The 25785-nt window shown below is 48.9% G+C and overlaps 1 protein-coding gene across 2 annotated transcripts; it reads left to right on the top strand.

Annotated features, from left to right (window-relative positions):
* Nucleotides 1-4607: 4607 nt before the first annotated feature.
* Nucleotides 4608-23980, top strand: plekha3 (pleckstrin homology domain containing, family A (phosphoinositide binding specific) member 3). 2 transcript variants are annotated; one of them, XM_030106754.1, is made up of 9 exons: nt 4608-4861; nt 10239-10355; nt 10437-10589; nt 10840-10961; nt 11064-11168; nt 16345-16388; nt 16453-16512; nt 21350-21444; nt 22878-23980. In XM_030106754.1, the coding sequence occupies exons 1-9, from the start codon at nt 4822-4824 to the stop codon at nt 22988-22990; spliced, it is 849 nt and encodes a 282-aa protein (XP_029962614.1). In that variant the 5' UTR covers nt 4608-4821; the 3' UTR covers nt 22991-23980. The 2 variants fall into 2 exon arrangements, with proteins under 2 accessions (XP_029962614.1, XP_029962615.1); XM_030106755.1 differs by lacking the exon at nt 16453-16512.
* The last annotated feature ends 1805 nt before the right edge of the window (nt 23981-25785 follow it).

The following is a 25785-nucleotide window of genomic DNA, read 5'->3' as shown; positions in this document are numbered from 1 at the left end:
TGATGCAACGACAATGCGACGTATGCAGCGCCCCGTTGTAGTCGTTTTGTAGTCCAAAACATGGGATCATGGCAGGTAGTTTTACGTCCGTTTTACCCCCAAATTCCACCAGACGCTAAAGCATCGCGCCCTGCCGGCATCTTGTTCCTGAAGTCACCGCACACCGGGAGCGCGGCGCAGCACCGTTTAGAGAGCGGCAACCTGAAGCGAATCACCAGCGCCGTGGCGCGCGCCTCCGTTCTGGTGATCCGTTGTAACACCGGCGCTTCTGGGACGCGGCACGGCGCTTTTGCGTCCGGTGGAATTTGAGGGATTGAAAGAAAAGCCTTCAGAGCAGATTCCTGCTGTGGTTTCAGCGCCAAATTCAGTTTGTTCAAAACTTCAGACAGAGCCGTGATAAAACCTCGCTGTGTTGTGCCAACATGATTGTTTTTTTTTTTTTTTTGGGGGGGGGGATATAATATGACGCATCGCTAACTCCCGCCTCTCGTGGGCTGTGATTGGTCCGCCAGAAGTCTGCCGGGCAGAAGTCAGATTCAGACGGCGTGGTCCCAGACCATGTATCCATGTATCCATGAGCATGGAGAGACAGTCTGGCGTGCCAGGCTACAGTCTGTGGGCATGTCCCCATTCTACAGTCAATAGGAAGTGAAGCTCAGTCATTCATCGAACATTTCAAGCTTCGTGTCTTCTTTTACCATGTTAGCTTAGCATAGTTTAGAACATGAGTGTTTTTATATTTCATTATAAATAATCAGCCACAATGAAGAAAAGTATTGATCCTGAGCCATGTGGAGGCCGCTGGCTCCACGCTCCAGGTGATGAAATGCCTGCAGAAAGAGGCAGGAACACAGAGAACGGTCTGGTTCTCTCACTCTTCTGGTGCTCATGAGCAGCAGCAGCAGCAGCAGACGCCCCCCCAGCTTCATCTCCAACATCTACTTCTTCTGACCAAAATAAAACTGAGGAAGTGTAACAATCATTGTTTGGTAAATGTTTTTAGTGATTATGGTTTTGGAGCATTACGAGTATTTTCTAACATGTCAAAATAAAAGATTGTAGTGTACAAATTCACATTTATAATACATATACATATGTATAAATAGATATATATATATATATAAATATATGAGAAATGTATGTTCTAATGCAATAAAGAGTGATTAAGGCTAAAACTCCTGTCACTGTGTCTCTGCGTTTTGTTGACACCTGAAGGGGCGCATTGCATTACGCAGCATTATCCATTAGCATTAGCCGTTTGCATTAGCCCCACTGTAAATAAGGGCTGTGTTTCCACTGGATGCAGTTTAATAACAGCGACATGACCGCAACTTCCAGATGATCGTCAGCCAGGCTGTTTCCACCATTCGCCGCAGCAAACGACAAAGGACTTCAGGAAGAAAGACGCCATGAAAAACCGGATGAAATAAAACCCTTCTTCCGGCCGTACTGGCACACCTTTCTCCTCCCAACTGTTGCTGTTTGACAGAAGTGTTTTTTTTTCCAACCATGAACAACAAGCTTTTTATTCCAGAAGTGAAGAAATGCCATGCTTTCTACCATTATGCTGTTTTGTGGATGTTTTCTGTGAAGAGCTTCTCGCAGCGAGGGAAATCTGGCCAGATAATGCAGTTACTGCTCCTTCTTTTAATCTGGCGGGGAGTCGCTTCCTCCACTGAGACGCTGCAGCTGAAGCATCCGGTGGGGAATGGCAAAGAATAGCTGCAGAGGACACCATGCCACCCCGACACCACCCAGATGCTACGCAGCTGGTGTAAAATGGTGTGCAAATGAGCGGCGGTCCACAGGTCAGAGTGTCTTCAGCTGGCATAACAGGAGTCAATCCAGCCTTCGGGGTCATGGTGTCCATGGAGCACATGAAGGGTGGGGGAGCTTCTCCAGGTCTGAGCCCTCCAGAGGGAGAACCAGACCGTGAACAGGAACCTTGAAGCCCAAATATCATCTCTACATTATTTTAGGCACGAGACAGAGCTTCAAGCAGAAAACAGCTGCATGTTCCTCCTGAAAATCCATCAGGTCAGAAGGAACCACCTCATGGTTCACGTCAGTTAAAGCTGTCCCCCCCTGGACTGACTGCGTGTAGCGGTTCATCTGTCCTTTAGACCTCCAGCTGCTGGGAGACGTTACTGGCTGGTCTTCATTTTCCAGGAGACCAGTGTGAAGCAGAACCCCCCCAGCAGAAGCCCCTCAGCACAAATCCCACTGTGTGGACGTCTCCCTCGTCTTCAATGGACAGGAACTCCAGGTACATGCCCGCCTCCCCCCCAACACACACTTCAGGGCTCCAGGCGCACTTCACATTCCTCCTCACATCGGGGCTCCAAGCACCAGACCCTCTGATCAATTTGAAGTTTTCAAAGATCAAGCAGAGCTCACGAAAGATGAGGTTGACAGGACCCTTTCCTGTCTGATCAGGAATCAGGACCCTGTCTAGTCTGATCAGGAATCAGGACCCTTTCCTGTCTGATCAGGAATCAGGACCCTGTCTAGTCTGATCAGGAATCAGGACCCTTTCCTGTCTGATCAGGAATCAGGACCCTGTCTAGTCTGATCAGGAGTCATTGCCTTGTTTGATCTGATCAGAACCCTGTTCAGCCTCTCCTCCAGTTTGAAGTCTACCTGATATGTCCAGCTTGTGGAGGCCTGGAAGTAGTTCAGGACCCTCCTGGTTTCAGAGCAGCCTGGGGTCGATCCAGAACAGGGTTTCATCCCTTCCTGTCTCACATGACATGTAGATGAAGTGGAACAGAAGATGGATGAAAACTGAAATGGTTTATTTCTCTGAATGTCCCTGTTCATCACGATGCTCTGCCTTCCTCTCCACCAGCTTCAGGTCCTGCTGAGGTGACCTGGACCAGCGCTGTGGCCTCAGACCACGACAAGCCGTCAGGTAATGCAGTACTGCCCCCCTGTGGAGCCAGGCTGAACCCTCAACTCACTGCTCATCAACTTATCCTTCCATCTTCTAACTGAAAGGAGTCAGAGAAGCGAGCTGCAGCTGCTCAGATGCTCCGTTTGCAACTGGACTGACCCGTTCGGCTTCCCCCTCTGTCAGACAGATTCACAGAACAAACACAGTAAGCCTTCCTACTGAAGATAAACTTTCTACCAACTGCAAAAAAGAACAAATCAGATAAAAGCTGGACGCTTCAGTTTCCTATTGGTGTCGGCAATTTACCTGCTGACTTACTCGCCACTAATTTCAAAGTTTCAGCAAATAGTCCAAAAAATGATTGATGGTTTTATTTTAGTTTGTTTAAAAGAGAAAATATTTATGAATTAAACATTTATCGAGCAAAATGAAATAAATTAAAAAAAACATTTATTTTTCAAAATAATAGCACAAAATGTGATCATTTTGGGGACACGATAATCTCCCTGGACAGTGACTGACTCCACACACTTCCAAAAAATATGACGTTATCGTTCCTATTATTTTATTCTTAAAGTTTCAATTGAATAATAAATTATCCAAATTTTCAAAGCTCGTCACAGGATTTACATCATTAACGCCTCAGTTTTAATATTAATGTATCCAACAGTGAAATGTAACTAATAAAGAATATTAAACTGGAATTCTGCAACCTCAGGTTTTATTACATACTATGTGTTGGGAACTCATTGGATGGGGAAACAAGGATATTATCTTGTCAGGATCTCTTCATGCTGGCATACAGAGACCCTCAGAGACCAAAGGAACAATGCCATTTGTTCCCATGCAGTTACAGCGCAGTGGTGCAATACCACCGCACTGGAGATGGACGCAATTTGGATGGCACTGAAGTGGATCAGAGAGAGGAAGACAAACAAAGTCATCATCTGCAGTGACTCAGTACTAAAGAGCATCCGGTCAGTAGATCCTGCAGTAGACCAGACTTACTCCAGAAAGTAACGCTGGAACACAGAAATGAAGGGACAAGGGATGGAGATGGCCCTGATGTGGGCTCCAGCTCATGTGGGGGTTGGAGGGAAGGAAAGAGCAGATAAGGTAGCTCTGAGGAAAGAACAGATTGATGCACCCATCAGGCTGTCCAGATCAGAGGGAAAACCCATGGTGTGGAAGGAAATAAATAAAAAGTGGCAGCTACATTGGGACAAAAAGACAAGAGGAAGAGGAAGACAGCTGTACAGGATCCACCAGGAAGTGGACAGTAGGAGGATGGGAGGAGCCAGACTAAGAACTGGACGTACTGATCTATACAGCTCAAAACATCTGAGGTGGAAACATCCAGCAGGACTCTGTGGTGAATGTAGAGCCAGAAACAGTTCAACATGTTTTAGTGAACTGCAGGAAATATGGCCAAGAAAGAGGGAAATGATGGTAGGATGAAGGAGAGAAGGAATGGAAGGAGGAGGGGTGAAAGAAATACTTTATTGGGGGAGAGGTGGAGAACATCTGATCTCCCTAAAAGAAACGCACTGATGAGAAAAAAGTGAGTAGAATAAGATAGAAGTATAACGACCAGGAGATGGCGGTAACACAACCAATGGGATGCAAGCTGCCGTTAAACATCATAGAAGAAGAAGAAGAAGAAGCGGAGGCGGAGCAAAAGGCAGTTTGATTTTGCCCTTGCGGGCTTCCGTAGCGCACCAGTCGTTATGTTGACAGTTTTCCTCACCAGCTGACTGATAGCCGCCGTTAAACTTCGCCGACAGTTCCAACGCCGTCATGTCGCTCCGCATTTCCGTCAGCTGCCGTGAGAGCGAAGAAGCCGGGAAGCTCCCAGCGAGCGTTTCTTCTTGAACCGGAGACGGAGCGAAGCTAACGGGTTAGCCACTAGCCGATGTCAGTTCAAACAGATGGAGGGAATGCTCTACAAATGGACGAATTACATGACAGGTGAGACGTCTGCTAACCCGTCAGTCTGCTAACCTATCAGTCTGCTAACCCGTCAGTCTGCTAACCTGTCAGTCTGCTAACCCGTCAGTCTGCTAACCTGTCAGTCTGCTAACCCGTCAGTCTGCTAACCCGTCAGTCTGCTAACCCGTCAGTCTGCTAACCCGTCAGTCTGCTAACCTGTCAGTCTGCTAACCTGTCAGTCTGCTAACCCGTCAGTCTGCTAACCCGTCAGTCTGCTAACCCGTCAGTCTGCTAACCTGTCAGTCTGCTAACCCGTCAGTCTGCTAACCTGTCAGTCTGCTAACCCGTCAGTCTGCTAACCTGTCAGTCTGCTAACCCGTCAGTCTGCTAACCTGTCAGTCTGTCAGTCTGTTTAATGTCTGGTCATGTCGAGGCGCCGAACTTACTGTTGACTTCAACAACCCTTCATGCTAATCCTAATGAATGTGCCCCAGCCTGTCGAGATCCAGCTGGCTGACACACACACACACACACACACACACACACACACACACACACACACACACACACACACACACTGCTCATTTTGCTCATCTTGTTTGTTTTTTATAGTTAAGATTTGGCTGTTTTGTGGTTCCTGCTGCTCTTTGTTTGTCTTTGTGTTTCTGTTTTGTGCTCATTTTGCACTTTGCACTTTCATGCTGCTCTTACAGAACTCAGAAAAGGGTGCTCTGTTTCCCCTGGCTGAAAACTCCTGAAGAAAATGCTCAAACCGCCCCTTCACATTGGGCTGCATGGGCCTGTACACATCCTGTATGTCAGCGTAACATTCAACAGCCGCCCTGAAGCTTCTCAAAGCGTCACTGTCTGCATTTTTCACGATCTTCACAGTCGGCCTATTTTCTGTCGTTCATATTTAAACGCATTTCCTTTCCTGAACGCTGCTTCGACTGAATATGACCAAAGAACCACCCCCCACATCTTGCTGAATTAACTTGATCTAACTAGATTAAAAACTGAAGCTTTGGGCAATTCTGCTTTTTGGTGATGTTTTGTAGAATCTCCACACAGGTAGGTCAACACATAAACTGGGACTCGAACTGTAATGCTTGGCTGTCTGGCATTTCCAAAAAGAGTATTTCAAATCTCCAGTTATTCCAAAACTCAGCAGCCATGCTGACAAGGACCAGGGGGCGGGGCCACATTACTCCAGTTTAAAGCCCTGATAGGACCAGGGGGCGGGGCCACATTACTCCAGTTTAAAGCCCTGATAGGACCAGGGGGCGGGGCCACATTACTCCAGTTTAAAGCCCTGATAGGACCAGGGGGCGGGGCCACATTACTCCAGGTTAAAGTCCTGATAGGACCAGGGGGCGGGGCCACATTACTCCAGTTTAAAGCCCTGATAGGACCAGTGGGCGGGGCCACATTACTCCAGGTTAAAGTCCTGATAGGACCAGTGGGCGGGGCCACATTACTCCAGGTTAAAGCCCTGATAGGACCAGGGGGCGGGGCCACATTACTCCAGGTTAAAGTCCTGATAGGACCAGTGGGCGGGGCCACATTACTCCAGGTTAAAGCCCTGATAGGACCAGGGGGCGGGGCCACATTACTCCAGGTTAAAGCCCTGATAGGACCAGGGGGCGGGGCCACATTACTCCAGGTTAAAGTCCTGATAGGACCAGAGGGCGGGGTCACATTACTCCAGTTTAAAGCCCTGATAGGACCAGGGGGCGGGGCCACATTACTCCAGGTTAAAGCCCTGATAGGACCAGGGGGCGGGGCCACATTACTCCAGGTTAAAGTCCTGATAGGACCAGAGGGCGGGGTCACATTACTCCAGGTTAAAGTCCTGATAGGACCAGAGGGCGGGGTCACATTACTCCAGTTTAAAGTCCTGATAGGACCAGAGGGCGGGGTCACATTACTCCAGGTTAAAATCCTGATAGGACCAGAGGGCGGGGTCACATTACACCATGGTAAATGTTAAAGTGGACTAAGTAAGTAGTTTCTATTTATATAGCACCTTTCACAGGCAAAGAGCCACAAAGTGCTTCACAACATATATAAGACAACAATATAATAGACAACAAATAAATAGTCAACATTAAAAGGAGATCATAACGGGCCCGAAAAACTAAGCGAATGCTTCAACAAACAGAAACGTTTTAAGTTGTGTTTTAAAAGTGTCAATAGACGCAACTGAGCGGAGAGAGAGCGGGAGATCATTCCAGAGCCTAGGAGCAACGGCCTGGAACGATCGGGCTCCTCTGGTCGTAAACCGGGTACACAGCACCTTTAAAAGATTCTGGTCTGCAGACCTTAAAACCCTCACAGGGGAGTAAGGCCGGAGCAGGTCACAGATGTAAGAAGGCGCTTGGCCATGCAAGGCCCGGAAGGTTAAAACTAGGGCTGAACGATATATCGTTATCATATCGATATCGGGATATGAACATTCAGGACATTAGTTTCTCAAAATCAACGATATCAAGATTTCCCCTGCTTGCCCTGCTTGTCAGCTCGCCCATGGCCAGCCAACCACAAACCTTGTTTACTGGTTGACAGCTGATGGCAGAGGGCGGCTGCAGAATCTGCACAAACGAGTTTGGTGGTCGTGGCAGTGAGTTCTCATAAATAAAACTGCATTTTTTTTTTACATCCTTTTGTATTATGATGTTTTTATTTTTCTGAAAAATGCTTAACTTTCACTGAATCCATTATAATAAATCGTATCTATGGAGATATCTGGCATGGATATCGAGATATGAAATTTTGCCCATATCGTTCAGCCCTAGTTAAAACCAAAATCTTAAAATGAACTCTGTAAGAAACTGGTAGCCAGTGAAGCTCCTTTAAAACGGGGGATATGCGAGTCCACCTGTTTGTGTGGGTCAGTATTCTCGCTGCAGAGTTTTGTACAAGTTGCAGTTTCGAAAGCTCCTTCTTGTTCAAGCATGAGAACAGGCTGTTACAGTAGTATAAGCGTGAAGAAACAAAGGCATGGATGATGAGCTCTAGGTCATTGCATGATACCGTTTTCCTAAGTTTAGAGATATTTCTGAGTTGGAAGAAACAGTTTCTTGTCAGCTGCTTACAGTGCTGCACTAGAGACATGTCTTTATCGAAGAAGACACTAAGGCTGGACGATTAATTGAATTTTAATCTTGATTTCGATTTTGGTTACTCACGATTATAAAAATTTTATAATGGGAGAAAAAACGATTAATTAGCCGCGCGGCGCGGCGTGTATGTAATTTCCTACGCTGCCAAAGTACCATGAATGCACCTTGTGCAGCAGCAGCAGCCAGGGCTCTATCAGCAGCACGTGAAGGAAGGTTCACAAACATGGCAGAAAAGGAGCCTTTAGTTGACAAAGGCAGGACTACTTCAGTCATCTGGAAGCATTTTGGCTTCAAGTCGTCAGACATCCAGCATCCTGCCACAAGTGCTGCATCAGGCGGGTTTTCAGCACAGGTGGAAATGTTGTCACCTGCCTTCGTTAGTCGCTGAAGCCAGACCAGGTGAACAGACTCGTCTTCCTCGCCAAAAACCTGTAGGAAGTTAACTACAGGGAGTGTTTAACTATGCAGCCAACCCCTCTTTTGTTCTTTAAAAAAGTTTTTGAGAGAGTTCAAAGAATATTTTCAGGTTGTGTTTTTGACTGAGTTATTAGTGTATTTTGCATATTGCTATTTTTGCAAGTTTTATAGAAATGCATGCAGATTGGGTATTTATTTTTATTTGTTTTATTGATATTATTTAAGATATTAATTTTTTATAAGTTTATTTTTGATTGTTCTTTCAAGTTGTAGTTTAATAAATACTCAAGTTTTGGAATTATGAATAATCGTTATTAATCATGATTTCAATATCTATCAACATAATCGTGATTATTATTTTTGCTATAATCGTCCAGCCCTAGAAGACACTAGGGCTGAACGATATGGGCAAAATTTCATATCTCTATATTCATGCCAGATATCTCGATATCGGTATGATATATTACAATGGATTCAGTGAAAGTTAAGCATTTTTCAGAAAAATGAAAACATCATAATACAAAAGGATGTAAAAAATGCAGTTTTATTTACGAGAACTCACTGCCAGTCATCAACATTAACATAAATTCACGAAAAAATGAAGTAAAAATCTAATATTTAACAATAAATAACAAATAAAATTTGCTGCAACTGCTGGAACAACGCTCTTTTGGTCTTTAAAAGACAACATAACTGTGTGCAGAAACTATATTACTTACAGAACAGAGGTAGGCATGTGTGAGAGTGTGTGTGCGTGTGTGTGTTGTACTTTATCAATTTGTGCTTGCATGTGTGCTCCGCCCTCTCTTCAGCTCTCATGTTGTTGTTGTGCTTCCTCTCCGCCGCCTGTAGCACATGTGAGTGTGCGTCTCCGTCTCCCTCCTGCCTCCCTCTGATGTTTCTCATTGGCTGCCATCAGCTGTCAACCAGTAAACGAGGTTTGTGGTTGGCTGGCCTGACCTGTGCATGGGCGAGCTTACACGCAGGGCAAGCAGAGGAAATCTTGATATCGTTGATTTTGAGAAACTAATGTCCTGAATGTTCATATCCCGATATCGATATGATAACGATATATCGTTCAGTCTTAGAAGACACCCAAATTTCTAAGGCACAAATTCGCGGACTGTCCTAAGTCACCAAGTTCCTGTTTGATCCCTGGAATTGAGGCATCAGGGGCAATGATGAGTGTTTCAATTTTGTCTGCATTTAGCTGAAGAGAGTTTTCACTGAGCCATTGTTTTTTCTGCCAAGCGATGGAAAAAGGAGTCCAGCTTCTTTAACTCATCCGGCTTAAAAGAACAGTAGAGCTGGATGTCGTTGGCATACAAGTGGTAAGAAACACCCTTGAACCTTTGGATGATCTTACCCAGGGGGAGCAGATACAATAAAAATAAAATAGGGCCCAGGATGGAGTCTTGTGGCACCCCGCACACCAGATTCATGGACTCTGATTTTATTCAGATTCGGACTACACTTATATAGCATATTTATCCTGCACTGACAGAGCCCAAAGCGCTTTACACTGCATTAATACATTCACCTATTCACACACACATTCAAACACCAGTAAAGGCAGCTGCCATCCAAGGTGCTCAGTCCGTTCACTGGGGGCAATTTAGGGTTCAGTGTCTTTCCCAAGGACACTTCGACATGCAGACAGGGGGAGACGGGAATCGAACTAACAACCTCCCAATTATCAGATGACTGCTCTCCCCACTGATCCACAGCCGCCCATGTTTAGCTCCAGTGTTTCCTGAGGGGGCGTCCTTTACACTGGGGGTCCTTTCAAATTCGATTGATTGTGCAGCCCTGCTCTGACGTGTCTGACGTGTCTGCTGCTTTCTCCTCTCTCGCTCTGATTCTCATGTTGGCTCCAGGCTGGCAGCCTCGCTGGTTTGTGTTGGAGAATGGAGTCATCTCGTACTACGATAGCGAGGATGATGTTGGCAAAGGAAGCAAGGGATCCATCAAGATGTCGGTGTGCGATATCAAAGGTCAGAACCCCCCCCGTTGAGCGCCAACACTTCCTGCTCTTGTCCTCAGAGGAGTCACGCTGCTGCTGCTTGACTTTTCAGTTCATCCCAGCGACCTGACTCGTCTGGAGCTGATCATCCCCGGGGAGCAGCACTTCTACGTCCGGGCGGTGAACGCCGCGGAGCGGCAGCGCTGGCTGGTGGCGTTAGGATCATCCAAGGCCGGGACACTGGACGCTCACAAGAACAGCAAAGGTGTGGAGACGACTCACTGCTGACGAGCCGGGAGAACTACTCAATCATTCTGAGGCCTGATCAACTCTGAACAATCAGCCTGACACTTGATGATCAACTCTGAACGTTCATTCAGATGGTGTGTCTTCAATAAAGGACGGGCTGTGACCTGCGGCGGTCTGCGGAACCGTGACCTGTCGCGGTCTGCAGGCCCTGGCGCATGGTGGTCTGCAGGCCGGCATGTTGAATTGGTCTCTGTTTGTGTCTCCAGGTCCAGACTGTCTGAAGACCAAGATGTCTGAGCTCCGTCTGTACTGTGACCTCCTGGTCCAGCAGGTCCACACCATTCAATCACAGCACTCGGCTGACGCAGACGCCCCGCCCAAATCTGAGGTGTGCACCACATCCTGATCCAGTTCCCTGATCCACCATTATGTTTGCTGAGTAAGAAATGGGATGAACTAAACCTGCAGGGCATTCTGAATCTCTCCTCAGGCCTCGCTGCTCAGTGCCACCTGCTCCACCTTCATCAGGACTCTGGAGGAGTGTATGACCCTGGCCAACCACAGTCTGACCCCTGAACTGCGACCTCCTGAACGGGTGAACTCACTTTTTCTGTCTCATTCCAGGACAGCCGACTGTCCTTCACAACCACAGCCTGACTGACTGCTGTTGGTATTTGAATTGTTGTTGTTTGGATGGAAACACCAACAAACCAAACCCATAGGGTGCTAGAGGGTTTTGTGGATTTGGAGAAGGCATTCGACTGCATCCCTCGTGGTCCGGGGCCCCTTGTTCAGGGCCGTCCGGTCTGTGGAGGACCAGAGTAGAAGTCTGGTCCACATTGAAGGCAGTAAGTCAGACCTGGTCCTGGTTCATGTTGGACTCCAGCAGGGCTGAACTTTGGTACCGGTTCTGTTCGAAATCTTTATGGACAGAAGTTCTAGGTGCAGCCAGAATCTGGAGGGGGTCCGGTTCAGGGACCAGGGGCCAGATGGCGTCCAGTTCAGGGACCAGAATCTGGAGGGGGTCCGGTTGAGGGACCAGAAGCTGGAGGAGGTCCGGTTGAGGGACCAGGAGCTGGAGGAGGTCCGGTTGAGGGACCAGGAGCTGGAGGGGGGCCGGTTCAGGGACCAGAAGCTGGAGGGGGTCCGGTTCAGGGACCAGAAGCTGGAGGGGGTCCGGTTCAGGGACCAGGAGCTGGAGGGGGGCCAGTTTGGGGACCACAGGGTTTCGTCTCTGCTTTTTGCAGATGATGTTCTCCTGTTGGCTCCATGGAACCTGGACCATCATGCACTGGGGCGGTTTGTAGCTGAGTTTGAAGTGACAGGGATGAGGATCAGCACCTCCAAATCCAAGGTCCTGGTCCTGGACCTGGTCCTGGACCAGAAGAAGGTGGTCTGTCCTCTCCAGGTTGGTGGAGAGACTCTGGTCCAGGTGGAGGAGTTTCAGTATCTTGGGGTCTTGTTCACAGTGGGGGGCGGGTGGAGGAGAGACTGACAGGAGGGTGGAGGAAGGGTGGAGGAAAGACTGACAGGAAGGTGGAGGAAGGGTGGAGGAGAGACTGACAGGAGGGTGGAGGAAGGGTGGAGGCGAGACTGACAGGAGGGTGGAGGAAGGGTGGAGGAGAGACTGACAGGAGGGTGGAGGAAGGGTGGAGGAGAGACTGACAGGAGGGTGGAGGAAGGGTGGAGGCGAGACTGACAGGAGGGTGGAGGAAGGGTGGAGGCGAGACTGACAGGAGGGTGGAGGAAGGGTGGAGGAGAGACTGACAGGAGGGTGGAGGAAGGGTGGAGGAGAGACTGACAGGAGGGTGGAGGAAGGGTGGAGGCGAGACTGACAGGAGGGTGGAGGAAGGGTGGAGGAGAGACTGACAGGAGGGTGGAGGAAGGGTGGAGGAGAGACTGACAGGACGGTGGAGGAAGGGTGGAGGAGAGACTGACAGGACGGTGGAGGAAGGGTGGAGGAGAGACTGACAGGACGGTGGAGGAAGGGTGGAGGGGAGACTGACAGGAGGGTGGAGGAAGGATGGAGGAGAGACTGACAGGAGGGTGGAGGAAGGATGGAGGAGAGACTGACAGGACGGTGGAGGAAGGGTGGAGGGGAGACTGACAGGACGGTGGAGGAAGGGTGGAGGGGAGACTGACAGGACGGTGGAGGAAGGGTGGAGGGGAGACTGACAGGAGGGTGGAGGAAGGATGGAGGAGAGACTGACAGGAGGGTGGAGGAAGGGTGGAGGAGAGACTGACAGGAGGGTGGAGGAAGGGTGGAGGAGAGACTGACAGGAGGGTGGAGGAAGGGTGGAGGAGATACTGACAGGAGGGTGGAGGAAGGGTGGAGGAGAGACTGTCAGGACGGTGGAGGAAGGGTGGAGGAGAGACTGACAGGAGGGTGGAGGAAGGGTGGAGGAGAGACTGACAGGACGGTGGAGGAAGGGTGGAGGGGAGACTGACAGGACGGTGGAGGAAGGGTGGAGGGGAGACTGACAGGAGGGTGGAGGAAGGATGGAGGAGAGACTGACAGGAGGGTGGAGGAAGGGTGGAGGAGAGACTGACAGGAGGGTGGAGGAAGGGTGGAGGAGATACTGACAGGAGGGTGGAGGAAGGGTGGAGGAGAGACTGACAGGACGGTGGAGGAAGGATGGAGGAGAGACTGACAGAAGGGTGGAGGAGAGACTGACAGGAGGGTGGAGGAAGGATGGAGGAGAGACTGACAGGAGGGTGGAGGAAGGGTGGAGGTGAGACTGACAGGAGGGTGGAGGAAGGGTGGAGGAGAGACTGACAGGAGGGTGGAGGAGAGACTGACAGGAGGGTGGAGGAAGGATGGAGGAGAGACTGACAGAAGGGTGGAGGAGAGACTGACAGGAGGGTGGAGGAAGGATGGAGGAGAGACTGACAGGAGGGTGGAGGAAGGATGGAGGAGAGACTGACAGAAGGGTGGAGGAGAGACTGACAGGAGGGTGGAGGAAGGATGGAGGAGAGACTGACAGGAGGGTGGAGGAAGGGTGGAGGAGAGACTGACAGGAGGGTGGAGGAAGGGTGGAGGAGAGACTGACAGGAGGGTGGAGGAAGGGTGGAGGAGAGACTGACAGGAGGGTGGAGGAGAGACTGACAGGAGGGTGGAGGAAGGGTGGAGGCGAGACTGACAGGAGGGTGGAGGAAGGGTGGAGGAGAGACTGACAGGACGGTGGAGGAAGGGTGGAGGAGAGACTGACAGGACGGTGGAGGAAGGGTGGAGGAGAGACTGACAGGACGGTGGAGGAAGGGTGGAGGGGAGACTGACAGGACGGTGGAGGAAGGGTGGAGGGGAGACTGACAGGAGGGTGGAGGAAGGATGGAGGAGAGACTGACAGGAGGGTGGAGGAAGGGTGGAGGAGAGACTGACAGGAGGGTGGAGGAAGGGTGGAGGAGAGACTGACAGGAGGGTGGAGGAAGGGTGGAGGAGATACTGACAGGAGGGTGGAGGAAGGGTGGAGGAGAGACTGTCAGGACGGTGGAGGAAGGGTGGAGGAGAGACTGACAGGACGGTGGAGGAAGGATGGAGGAGAGACTGACAGAAGGGTGGAGGAGAGACTGACAGGAGGGTGGAGGAAGGATGGAGGAGAGACTGACAGGAGGGTGGAGGAAGGGTGGAGGTGAGACTGACAGGAGGGTGGAGGAAGGGTGGAGGAGAGACTGACAGGAGGGTGGAGGAGAGACTGACAGGAGGGTGGAGGAAGGATGGAGGAGAGACTGACAGAAGGGTGGAGGAGAGACTGACAGGAGGGTGGAGGAAGGATGGAGGAGAGACTGACAGGAGGGTGGAGGAAGGATGGAGGAGAGACTGACAGAAGGGTGGAGGAGAGACTGACAGGAGGGTGGAGGAAGGATGGAGGAGAGACTGACAGGAGGGTGGAGGAAGGGTGGAGGAGAGACTGACAGGAGGGTGGAGGAAGGGTGGAGGAGAGACTGACAGGAGGGTGGAGGAAGGGTGGAGGAGAGACTGACAGGAGGGTGGAGGAGAGACTGACAGGAGGGTGGAGGAAGGATGGAGGAGAGACTGACAGGAGGGTGGAGGAAGGATGGAGGAGAGACTGACAGGAGGGTGGAGGAAGGGTGGAGGAGAGACTGACAGGAGGGTGGAGGAAGGGTGGAGGAGAGACTGACAGGAGGGTGGAGGAAGGGTGGAGGAGAGACTGACAGGAGGGTGGAGGAAGGATGGAGGAGAGACTGACAGGAGGGTGGAGGAAGGATGGAGGAGAGACTGACAGAAGGGTGGAGGAGAGACTGACAGGAGGGTGGAGGAAGGATGGAGGAAAGACTGACAGGAGGGTGGAGGAAGGGTGGAGGAGAGACTGACAGGAGGGTGGAGGAAGGATGGAGGAGAGACTGACAGGAGGGTGGAGGAAGGATGGAGGAGAGACTGACAGAAGGGTGGAGGAGAGACTGACAGGAGGGTGGAGGAAGGATGGAGGAGAGACTGACAGGAGGGTGGAGGAAGGGTGGAGGAGAGACTGACAGGAGGGTGGAGGAAGGGTGGAGGAGAGACTGACAGGAGGGTGGAGGAAGGGTGGAGGAGAGACTGACAGGAGGGTGGAGGAAGGGTGGAGGGGAGACTGACAGGCGGATCGGTGCAGCGGCTGCAGAGATCAGTCGTTTCGGTCCGTCGTGGTGAAGAAGGAGCCAAAAGGAGAAGCTCTGGATTTACCGGTCCGTCTACGTTCCCACCCTCACCTCTGGTCCTGAGCTTTGGGTCAGGACCGAAAGGACCAGATCCCGGACACAAGCGGCTGAAATGAGCTTCCTCCGTAGGGGGGCTGGACTCCCTTAGAGACAGGGGGAGGGGCTATGTCACCAGGGGGAGGAGCTACGTCACCAGGGCGGAGCTCGGAGTGGAGCAGCTGAGGAGGCTCAGCACCTCTTCAGGACGCCTCCTGGACTCCTCCCTGGGGAGGTGTTCCGGGCATGTCCCACCTGGAGGAGACCCCGGGGAAGACCAGGACACGCTGGAGAGACTATGTCTCTCGGCTGGTCTGGGAACGCCTTGGGATCCTCCAGGAAGAGCTGGAGGAAGAGTCTGGGGACGGGAGGTCTGGGGACGGGGGGTCTGGGTACGGGGGGTCTGGGGACGGGAGGTCTGGGTACGGGGGGTCTGGGTACGGGGGGTCTGGGTACGGGGGGTCTGGGGACGGGAGGTCTGGGGACGGGGGGTCTGGGGACGGGAGGTAGTTTGTCGGTGTTTGGATTGTTAGTGTTTGAATTGTTGGTGATTGGATGATGGTTTTTTGATGTGCTGTTGCTCCATCAGACTGTCATGTTCAGGAGGGCTTAGCAGATCTAGTGTCACCTGCTGTCCTCACAGAAACCTGCAGATGTTTCACTGCCAGTCCATCAGTGTGATCCACTTCAGTTTGTCTTCTTCCATTTGTGTTTAACCTAACTCAAACCCTGACCTTGATCCCTAAACCCCGAACATGGACCCTAATCCCTGAACCCTGAGCACTTACCCTATACCTTAAATCCTGAAACTTATATCTTGAACACTGACCCTAAACCCTTTAATCCTTACCCTGAACTCTCTAACCCTGACCCCTGACCCTGAACTCTCTAACCCTGACCCCTGCCCTGTCAGTCCTCCACAGGATCCAGGTTACTGCAGGACTGTCTGTGGTTCTCCTGGTAAAAGATGAGAGGAAGCAGATTCCTGTTCAGTTCAAAGCAGTGGAGCTCAGACTCATTGCTTCATGGTTCGGTGGTGAATCACACAGGTTCAATTACAGTGTTCTGGTTCCTTCCAGATGAAGAGGTCCATCAGTCACCCCGGGACCTGCAGCCTCGACAGGTGAGTCAAACACAACACTTCCTGTTGCGACCCCAACTTTGACCTGTACAACTCCCGCCCACAGGGTCAGACACACCCTTATGGTTTTCACTGTGGAAGAAACATGGAAACTCTACATATGCAGGTGATCGCGATCAGAAGAGATGATATTGATGACTTTAATTCAATTCAGCTTTATTTATAAAGTGTCAACTACAACATACTCATTTCTGGACACTTTTTATAGAGCAAACCCAACAGATCAAAATGGATGATATTGATCAGAAGAGATGATATTGATCAGCATCAAACTGTCATAGAATCTCCAACAACCAGCTCCAATATATTGATTTTTTTTTTTCTGGACTGCAGTAAAAACCAAACTTGATTTTTTTTCCAAATCAAGTAGTTTTCTATTGCATTTTACAGATCAATTCCCAATCCTCATTGCCCTTGATTGAGCCGGTTCCTTTTTCCGTTTATGTGTAACGGATCAGGTATTGATGGGTTTGTTTTCTGGGAATGGCTGTTAAAACCTGGGAACTATTACTAAAACTTATTTTTGAGTTAAAAAGCTATTGTTCTTTTCTTACCTTTGTATTTTCATCATGTCATTTCTCATCTGTCGAAACCAAAAACAAAAAATAAAAAAACATCTGGATTATTTAAAGCCCTTTTCCTACAATTTGAAAATCATTCAGCTTCCCCTTGTGGTTCAGTGTGAAATAGAAAGTAAAGCCGTTCTATGTCTGTTCTGTTGACGTCCGGGACTTGCCGTCCGTCTCCACCCACTTCTTTGATTCTGCTGGACTTAATGGAGAAAAACCCTCAGGACAATCCCTTGGGTGTCTCTCTGGATCCTGATCCTAGGGGTGTGCGATATGACGATATAAGATCGTTAAGGATTATAACGTCAGGACGATCTCTTAAATCAGAAAGATCGTTAAACCGTCTATAGGGCACGTTCTCCTCGTTGTTTTTTCACCTATATATAATATTTTTTGGAGTGATGATGTTACCTGAAAGCTTCAGATAATATCAACTAAACATTCCCTCTCGTGCAGTTCTCCACATGCATGATAGATACATGCGGAGCAACATTAACGATGATTAAAAGAAAACAAAAAAAAAAAACACGCAGCCACAGCCAGCGCTGCGTTCGGGACGCAAAGGCAGCTAACAGCGAGCGGAGCGCTGTGGAGCTTTTCTGACTGGAGCTGCTGCTGGGTGGAGGCTGGGTGGAGGCTGGGTGGAGGCTGGGTCAGGCAGAGCTGGTTTACAGCAGCAGTACGGGATCTACAAGAGATCAGCCACCATAGAAACACCCCGAAAAGCTGGAGGGAGAGACGCTGAAGCTAGCACCGATGCTAATGCTAGCTAGCGAGCTACCGCTCGCAGTTCACAAGCTAGCATGAGGGATTTTATATGCAACAAATCACAGAAATGTGAAAAGACACTGAGTGAACAACCATCAAGCTAACAGCTGAAACGACCCTTTAGTCTGATCACTAGTGGAACGTCTGTGGTTTAATGGGATGATGAGGGGCTGTGTTTCAATGGAGACAGAGCCCTCTAGTGGTCATATAGCGCAACTACTAAAATTATATCCTATTAAAACTGCTAAAAAGCTATTTGATATGTTTAGTTTTTTGTGTTACAAAAGTGTACTTTATTGTTCATTATCTTTTACCTCATTTTTAAAGGGAGATAAAAAGCTTAGATCTCTGAACAAAAAATTGTTCTCAAGCAGCTGTATTATTCACTCAGGTTATAGATATTCAAGTTAAATTGATATTGTTTTTGTTCTAAATTGTTGCCCTTTAAGAGGCAACCAGCTAAGTTTGCATTTTTATTGACCCTTTTTAATAATCTATTTGGTGTGTTTAGTTTTTGTGCTACAAAAGTGCACTCTATTGCTGTTCATTACTTTTTATGTTTGTGTTCATTGCACATTTTGATTAGAAAAAAACCTGTACTATTTAAATTAAAGCTAGTTTCTTTAGCTTAAATTGTCTTTTTTTTTTCTTTTAGGGTTTTATATGTTTAAATACATTTCATACATTTTATATGTTTAACATTGGGGGAAAAATAGTCAAACTTGCAAATTAGTCTAGAAAAATCAATATAAAAAAGAATCGTGATAAAATCGTGATCGTGATATTAATTTTAAAAAATCGTGATATGACATTTTTGTCATATCGCCCACCCCTACCTGATCCTTCATGCAGCAAACCTTTAAGTCCATGTTCTTCCGGGCTGGGTCTCAACAGATATGTTGGACTTCATTCCCAATCAGACAGTTTGGTGTTGGCTGCCAGCCGAGAGCTGAGATCATTATCAGGGATGTTTGAAACAGTAATGTATGCGTGTTGATATCTGTGGAACATGTTATGTTTACATTTCAGCAGAACATCTTGGAAGCTTCTGAAGCTTGGTACACATGACACAAGGTCCTGATGTACAGTTAATATAACTGTTCCTTTACTTCATCCTGACAGTACTGGTCATTGAAGTGTATGCCCCAACATCTTAATGTGATCAGATGTCAATTCTATATCAAAAGTAAAACTCTCAGCATCATTTCATCCTGGTTTCACCTCATGCCAAATCTTACATGACATTCTGATCAGGAATGTCAGGATCTTCAGGATGTCTTAGCTCTGGCTTCCTGTTTATCAAAGCTCCTATTGGAGGTGATCAATGGCTCACTGATCAATAATTCCCTCAGATAGAAACTTGGGATCACATCCTCACACTGACGGGCCTAATATAGCAGAATGATAATCGATTGATCAGAGTCCTTCATACATGGAAAAGATAAACTGCCTCTGTCCTTCGACCTTTATTGTTCTGGACCTTATTAGCCATCGCCGTAACACGTAGTGTAACGGCGAAGGGTATTGTTCTTGCTCAGTTTCTTCTGTATTATTGTTATTATTATTATTATTATTCTTTGTCCCACGAGAATGCATTTTGACCCCCTGAACATAGCTGAATGTGGGGTTTTTTGGTATCTATGCGACCGGCCCGGCGAAAAATTCGATAAAATGTATACCTCCACAGTGACAGATCAACACTGGCTCAACAGCGCCACCTACAATCAGACCCCTATGGCCCACAGTGGGCATGTTTTGACGTAGGAACACAAAATTCACACCAGTGACAGAGCATGAGGGGACAAACAGAAAACTCTCTTGGCTCAAATCTGTGGGACCAACAGGAAGGCGGCCATCTTGGATATAAAATTCGCCACCGTTTCACTTTTCATTTTTCAAATGAACTGAACTCTTACTTCCTTTCATCCAAATGAGCCCAAACTCAGCACGCTGCATCTAGACACATTGACTTTCAATAATCAGCCAGCTTTTTTTGATGCGTCGCTCGGTCTCTTCACAGCACGCCGTCGAAAAACGCCTTCATTTCCTGTTATTTGGACAGCCCCTCACGAGCTCAGGCATTGTCCTAGAACACTCAGATTACAGTCAGTTATGTGTCATAACGGTCCGCATGCAATGCATTTTAAAGTTTAATACAACTCAACTCTATAGCGCCCCCTACCATACACCTCAAACATTAACATTCTTCCACAGTAACCAAACTGTGCAGTAAAATTCTATGCCTGAAGACAAGCAAAAAATTATACCACCATTTTGATGTATTTATAACCGTTGGCCAGCAGGGGCGCAAAGACCCCCCCGAAAATTACATAAACATTTCTTAGAAGCACACACTTTGTCCGACTGTCTTCAAATTTGGATCAATTATACACAACATGATGCTGATTATATTGATGTATGAATGACTGTGACAGATGCTACAGCGCCACCTATAGGAGTGTGCAAAGTTTACAATGCAATTAAAAAAACTTACTTTTACCAATCTTTTTCATTAATGTCAATTTAGCGAACGTGAGACGTTGACGGCAATAGCAGGGAGTGAAGCACTAACGCCGCGCGCGGCTTTATTCTAGGTTTGTTCCTTTCATGTTCCAAAGCTTCATTTAGAACACTCGGTATAGCATCAAACTATAGGTCGAGCTAAACCAAGAGAAAGTCAGATTCTTCCAAGAGGCACAGGAACCAATCATCCCTTTAGAAATCACAGCAGGTGGATCCTTCTTGTGTCTCGGCCTGGACATGCCCACTTTTTACCAAATATAGTCAATGCAAAGTACAATCTGAGGATTCTGCTTCTGATCAGTGGACGCTCCATCGTGGCAGAGAAGACATTTTAATGGAGAGTGAAACAAAAGAGCTTGTGGGGTAGGGGGAGTCAGGAAAATGATGTTTGGTAGAGACAGTGGAATCATTGAAGACAGAGAAGGGTGAATGGCAGCAGTGGACTGATGTGTCCTCAGTGTCCTCCACATCAGTGCACTGAGGAAACATCAGCTGACCACATGCTGCTGTTCACCCCTCCTTCTGTTTTCAGGGATTCCACTGTCTCCACCAGATCTTCTCCCCCTCCTCCCTCCTCCTCCCTCCTCCTCCTCATCCTCCTCCTCCTCCTCCTTCACCAGCTCTTCTGTTTCACTCTCCATTAAATGCTCCGTGTCTTCTCTGCCACCATTGATCGCAAAAGTCCATTGATCATCAGGCAGAATATTCAGGAGCTGATTTACACTGATCCGATATGGCATAAAGTCGGTGTGTCCTGGGTTGGGGATGAGGACAGCCCGCTAACCTTATATGGTGGAAAGTGGGCATGTCCAGAGGCGGGGCATGAGGAGAACCTGCATGACAGCTTTCCAAGCCAACTGTGTTTTATAAAGGGAAAAGTTGTGCAGGTGAGTGCGTGCCAGTTTTATAAGTCAAACATTTTTTGGCAGACACCATTTTGGACTATGGACACAAGCCATACACACAAGCCAGAGTTTGTGATCAGAGCAGAAGGTTCTACTTTCCAACACGACGGAAGAAAGATGTGTGAGCAGCAGGACGGAACTCTCTGGTGTTTCACTCCTCGGTTTGTTCCCTCTTCAGGTCAGGTGTCCCCAAGGAGTGCGTGAGCAAAGGTCAAAGGTCGACTCAGCGCAGGAACCGGACATGCTCCGACAGCTCTGTATACGACGCTGAACGTAAGACATGATGTCCTGCAGGCTGCGCCTCACAGCCTCTGTGTCCTGGAAGGTTCTGCCCCCTCAGGTCAGCAGGGGTACTACACACTGCCCCCCTCAGGTCAGCAGGGGTACTACACACTGCCCCCCTCAGGTCAGCAGGGGTACTACACACTGCCCCCCTCAGGTCAGCAGGGGTACTACACACTGCCCCCCTCAGGTCAGCAGGGGTACTACACACTGCCCCCCTCAGGTCAGCAGGGGTACTACACACTGCCCCCCTCAGGTCAGCAGGGGTACTACACACTGCCCCCCTCAGGTCAGCAGGGGTCCTACACACTGCCCCCTCAGGTCAGCAGGGGTACTACACACTGCCCCCCTCAGGTCAGCAGGGGTCCTACACACTGCCCCCTCAGGTCAGCAGGTGTACTACACACTGCCCCCCTCAGGTCAGCAGGTGTACTACACACTGCCCCCCTCAGGTCAGCAGGTGTACTACACACTGCCCCCCTCAGGTCAGCAGGTGTACTACACACTGCCCCCTCAGGTCAGCAGGTGTACTACACACTGCCCCCCTCAGGTCAGCAGGTGTACTACACACTGCCCCCCTCAGGTCAGCAGGGGTCCTACACACTGCCCCCTCAGGTCAGCAGGTGTACTACACACTGCCCCCCTCAGGTCAGCAGGGGTATTATTCAGTTCACTATACACCCTCAAACTCCCTGGAATCTCTAACCTTGCCGGCAAGCTGAATTCTCACGGTATTAGTTCACACACACCACAAGAATCCATCTTGCACCGCTCGGGCCTATGCGCTCGGGATCGGACTTATTTCGGTCGGACCAATCACGCGTCGTTTAGGGCGGGACATGAAGCTTTGATGGAAGCAGGAAGCGACGAACTGCTAATAATATTAGCATGGCTAGTGAAACAATGGACGTCCCGACAGCCAGTAAATCTGTTTTGGATGAATCCTCTGTTGCCTCTTAGAAAAATGATCAGCAGGAGGTTTTTTCTTGGCAGTGATTGGCTGAAACTAAACATGGTTAAGCGGTGCACTGTGTCCTTCTGTCCAATGAACGCAAAGAGTTCTACAGCAAGTCCCTCCTTCCCCGAACGGATTTGCCGAGTGAAATCCCAGATTGACATGTGAAGCAATTCGTTGCTGCACATGTCAAGATGGCTTTTGCCAGGTTAGGGAATCGAACCAGATTACCACATGTAGTGAACGCTGAACTCAGACCAGCTCTGATTGTTGTGTCAAATGGTCTTCAGGTCGTATTCTGTTAGTTTTTAATTTTCTTAAGATTTCTCCAGGACAGAAGTTGAAGAAGCCAGCTATAATGTTCTGAGCATTTGTTTTCTCCACCTCCGTCTCATTGATGCTCATTCCTTCACTTGTCTTTGAGAATGTTCTTGACCATCTGGCGCTCCTCGTGCCTTCTGTGTTTCAGGAGTTCTGTCCAGCCTCAACGGAGAATCGTCCTCCATTCCTGAGGAGCGAGGAGGAGGTGGCGCCAGCTCCAAGACCACGCCCACCGACACAGACACCGACTTGTCCATATGAAGGACTCTGGCGGATCTGAGCCGCACGAGCTTTCTCCTCTTCTGCTCTGAAGTCCGCTGGGAGCCATTGAATGTTGTGGTGTTAGAGAAGTTGGGTTCACACTGGAGAGTCTGCAGAGAGGACCCGACACCTCCCACTACTCCACCTGTCAGAACAAACACATCCTTTCTGGACTGTGAGAGCCCATCCCTCACACTAGTCCACTGGGTCTCAGTCGGATCAGATCCCTCACTCAAGTCTAGTAGGTCTAGTAGATCTACTCAGCTTGGACCAGATTTCTTCCCAGTCCAGTGGATCTAGTTGATCTTCTCAGAGAATCAGATTATTGTATCTGACCTGTGAATCGATGTTTCAATACTTGAGAGGCAGAGCTGCTTTAAGCTCACTGAATGTAGAGGGAGCTCAATTTTTTACTTTTTAAAACACCCCCCCCACCCCCCCCCCCCCCACCCCCCCAGTTCGGATGGTTTTGCTGGTTCAGACAATTCTGCTGTTTTTGTTGGTTTCGTTGGTTCAGAGTTCCATTGGTTCAGATGGTTTCGTTGGTTCCGGTGGTTCAGATGGTTTTGTTGACTTAGATGAAGGTCTGGATGTGGGCCTAGTAATGGTCTTTAGTGAGTCCGGACCCTGAACTAAAGCTTCATGTTCTGGTTCCGTCCTCGTTGCATGAACATTATTGTGGTGTAAACTATGAAACACCTGTAATCTGATGCTCATCGCTAACAGAACCACAGTGTGACGATTCAGCTTCAGAGGAACCGTTTCAGCTTCCACCCTGCGAGCCTGAGGCTTCCTTCACACCACAACAGTCCTCAGCAATTGAAAACAAGTCCATCTCCATGGCAATGGGGAGAAACCAAGGAACGTTTTCAAAATGCTGCTACCGCTACTGCTGCTGCTTCCGCTACCTCTACTGCTACTGCTGCTGCTGCTACCACTCCTGCTACTGCTACTACTACTGCTGCTAACATTACCGCTACTGATGCTACTGCTACTACGACTGCTGCTACCACTACCGCTACTGATGTTACTGCTACTACTACTGCTGCTACCACTACCGCTACTGATGTTACTGCTACTACTACTGCTGCTACCACTACCGCTACTGATGTTACTGCTACTACTACTGCTGCTACCACTACCGCTACTGATGTTACTGCTACTACTACTGCTGCTACCACTACCGCTACTGATGTTACTGCTACTACTACTGCTGCTAACATTACCGCGACTGATGCTACTGCTACTACTACTGCTGCTAACATTACCGCGACTGATGCTACTGCTACTACTACTGCTGCTAACATTACCGCTACTGATGCTACTGCTACTACGACTGCTGCTAACATTACCGCGACTGATGCTACTGCTACTACTACTGCTGCTAACATTACCGCTACTGATGCTACTGCTACTACGACTGCTGCTACCACTACCGCTACTGATGTTACTGCTACTACTACTGCTGCTACCACTACCGCGACTGATGCTACTGCTACTACGACTGCTGCTACCACTACCGCTACTGATGTTACTGCTACTACTACTGCTGCTAACATTACCGCTACTGATGCTACTACGACTGCTGCTACCACTACCGCTACTGATGCTACTGCTACTACTGCTACTACTACTGCTGCTACCACTACCGCGACTGATGCTACTGCTACTACGACTGCTGCTACCACTACCGCTACTGATGTTACTGCTACTACTACTGCTGCTAACATTACCGCTACTGATGCTACTACTACTGCTGCTACCACTACCGCTACTGATGCTACTGCTACTACTGCTACTACTACTGCTGCTACCACTACCGCTACTGATGCTACTGCTACTACTGCTACTACGACTGCTGCTACCACTACCGCTACTGATGTTACTGCTACTACTACTGCTGCTAACATTACCGCTACTGATGCTACTACTACTGCTGCTACCACTACCGCTACTGATGCTACTGCTACTACTGCTACTACTACTGCTGCTACCACTACCGCTACTGATGCTACTGCTACTACTGCTACTACGACTGCTGCTACCACTACCGCTACTGATGTTACTGCTACTACTACTGCTGCTAACATTACCGCTACTGATGCTACTACGACTGCTGCTACCACTACCGCTACTGATGCTACTGCTACTACTGCTACTACTACTGCTGCTACCACTACCGCGACTGATGCTACTGCTACTACGACTGCTGCTACCACTACCGCTACTGATGTTACTGCTACTACTACTGCTGCTAACATTACCGCTACTGATGCTACTACTACTGCTGCTACCACTACCGCTACTGATGCTACTGCTACTACTGCTACTACTACTGCTGCTACCACTACCGCTACTGATGCTACTGCTACTACTGCTACTACTACTGCTGCTAGCACTACCGCTACTGATGCTACTGCTACTACTGCTACTACGACTGCTGCTACCACTACCGCTACTGATGTTACTGCTACTACTACTGCTGCTAACATTACCGCTACTGATGCTACTAGTACTGCTGCTACCACTACCGCGACTGATGTTACTGCTACTACGACTGCTGCTAACATTACCGCTACTGATGTTACTACTACTGCTGCTACCACTACTGCTAATGCTGCCTCTGCTGCTACTGCTCTGCACCATTGATTTATTAAAAATGGGCGGCGCTAATGTGGCTTCCCCCATACCATTCTCATTGACTGTATGTAAAGGTGGGTGGAGCTAACGTGGCATTCCCCATAGCGTTCTCATTGACTGTATCTTCCAGCAGGACTTCTCCATATTGAACACTG

Source organism: Salarias fasciatus, chromosome 13 (assembly GCF_902148845.1).
Source record: "Salarias fasciatus chromosome 13, fSalaFa1.1, whole genome shotgun sequence".
NCBI classification, from domain to species: domain Eukaryota; kingdom Metazoa; phylum Chordata; class Actinopteri; order Blenniiformes; family Blenniidae; genus Salarias; species Salarias fasciatus.
The sequence above is the reverse complement of the archived record's forward strand: the minus strand, read 5'-3'. Positions and strand labels throughout refer to the sequence as shown.

Bases quoted from the DNA above. Each gene is read 5' to 3' on its own strand.
- plekha3 (XM_030106754.1), top strand. From the start codon at position 4,822: ATGGAGGGAATGCTCTACAAATGGACGAATTACATGACAG. The intron at 4,862-10,238 runs GTGAGACGTCTG...TGTTGGCTCCAG, and splicing joins ATGGACGAATTACATGACAG to GCTGGCAGCCTCGCTGGTTT. The intron at 16,513-21,349 runs GTGATCGCGATC...TTCCCTCTTCAG, and splicing joins TGGAAACTCTACATATGCAG to GTCAGGTGTCCCCAAGGAGT.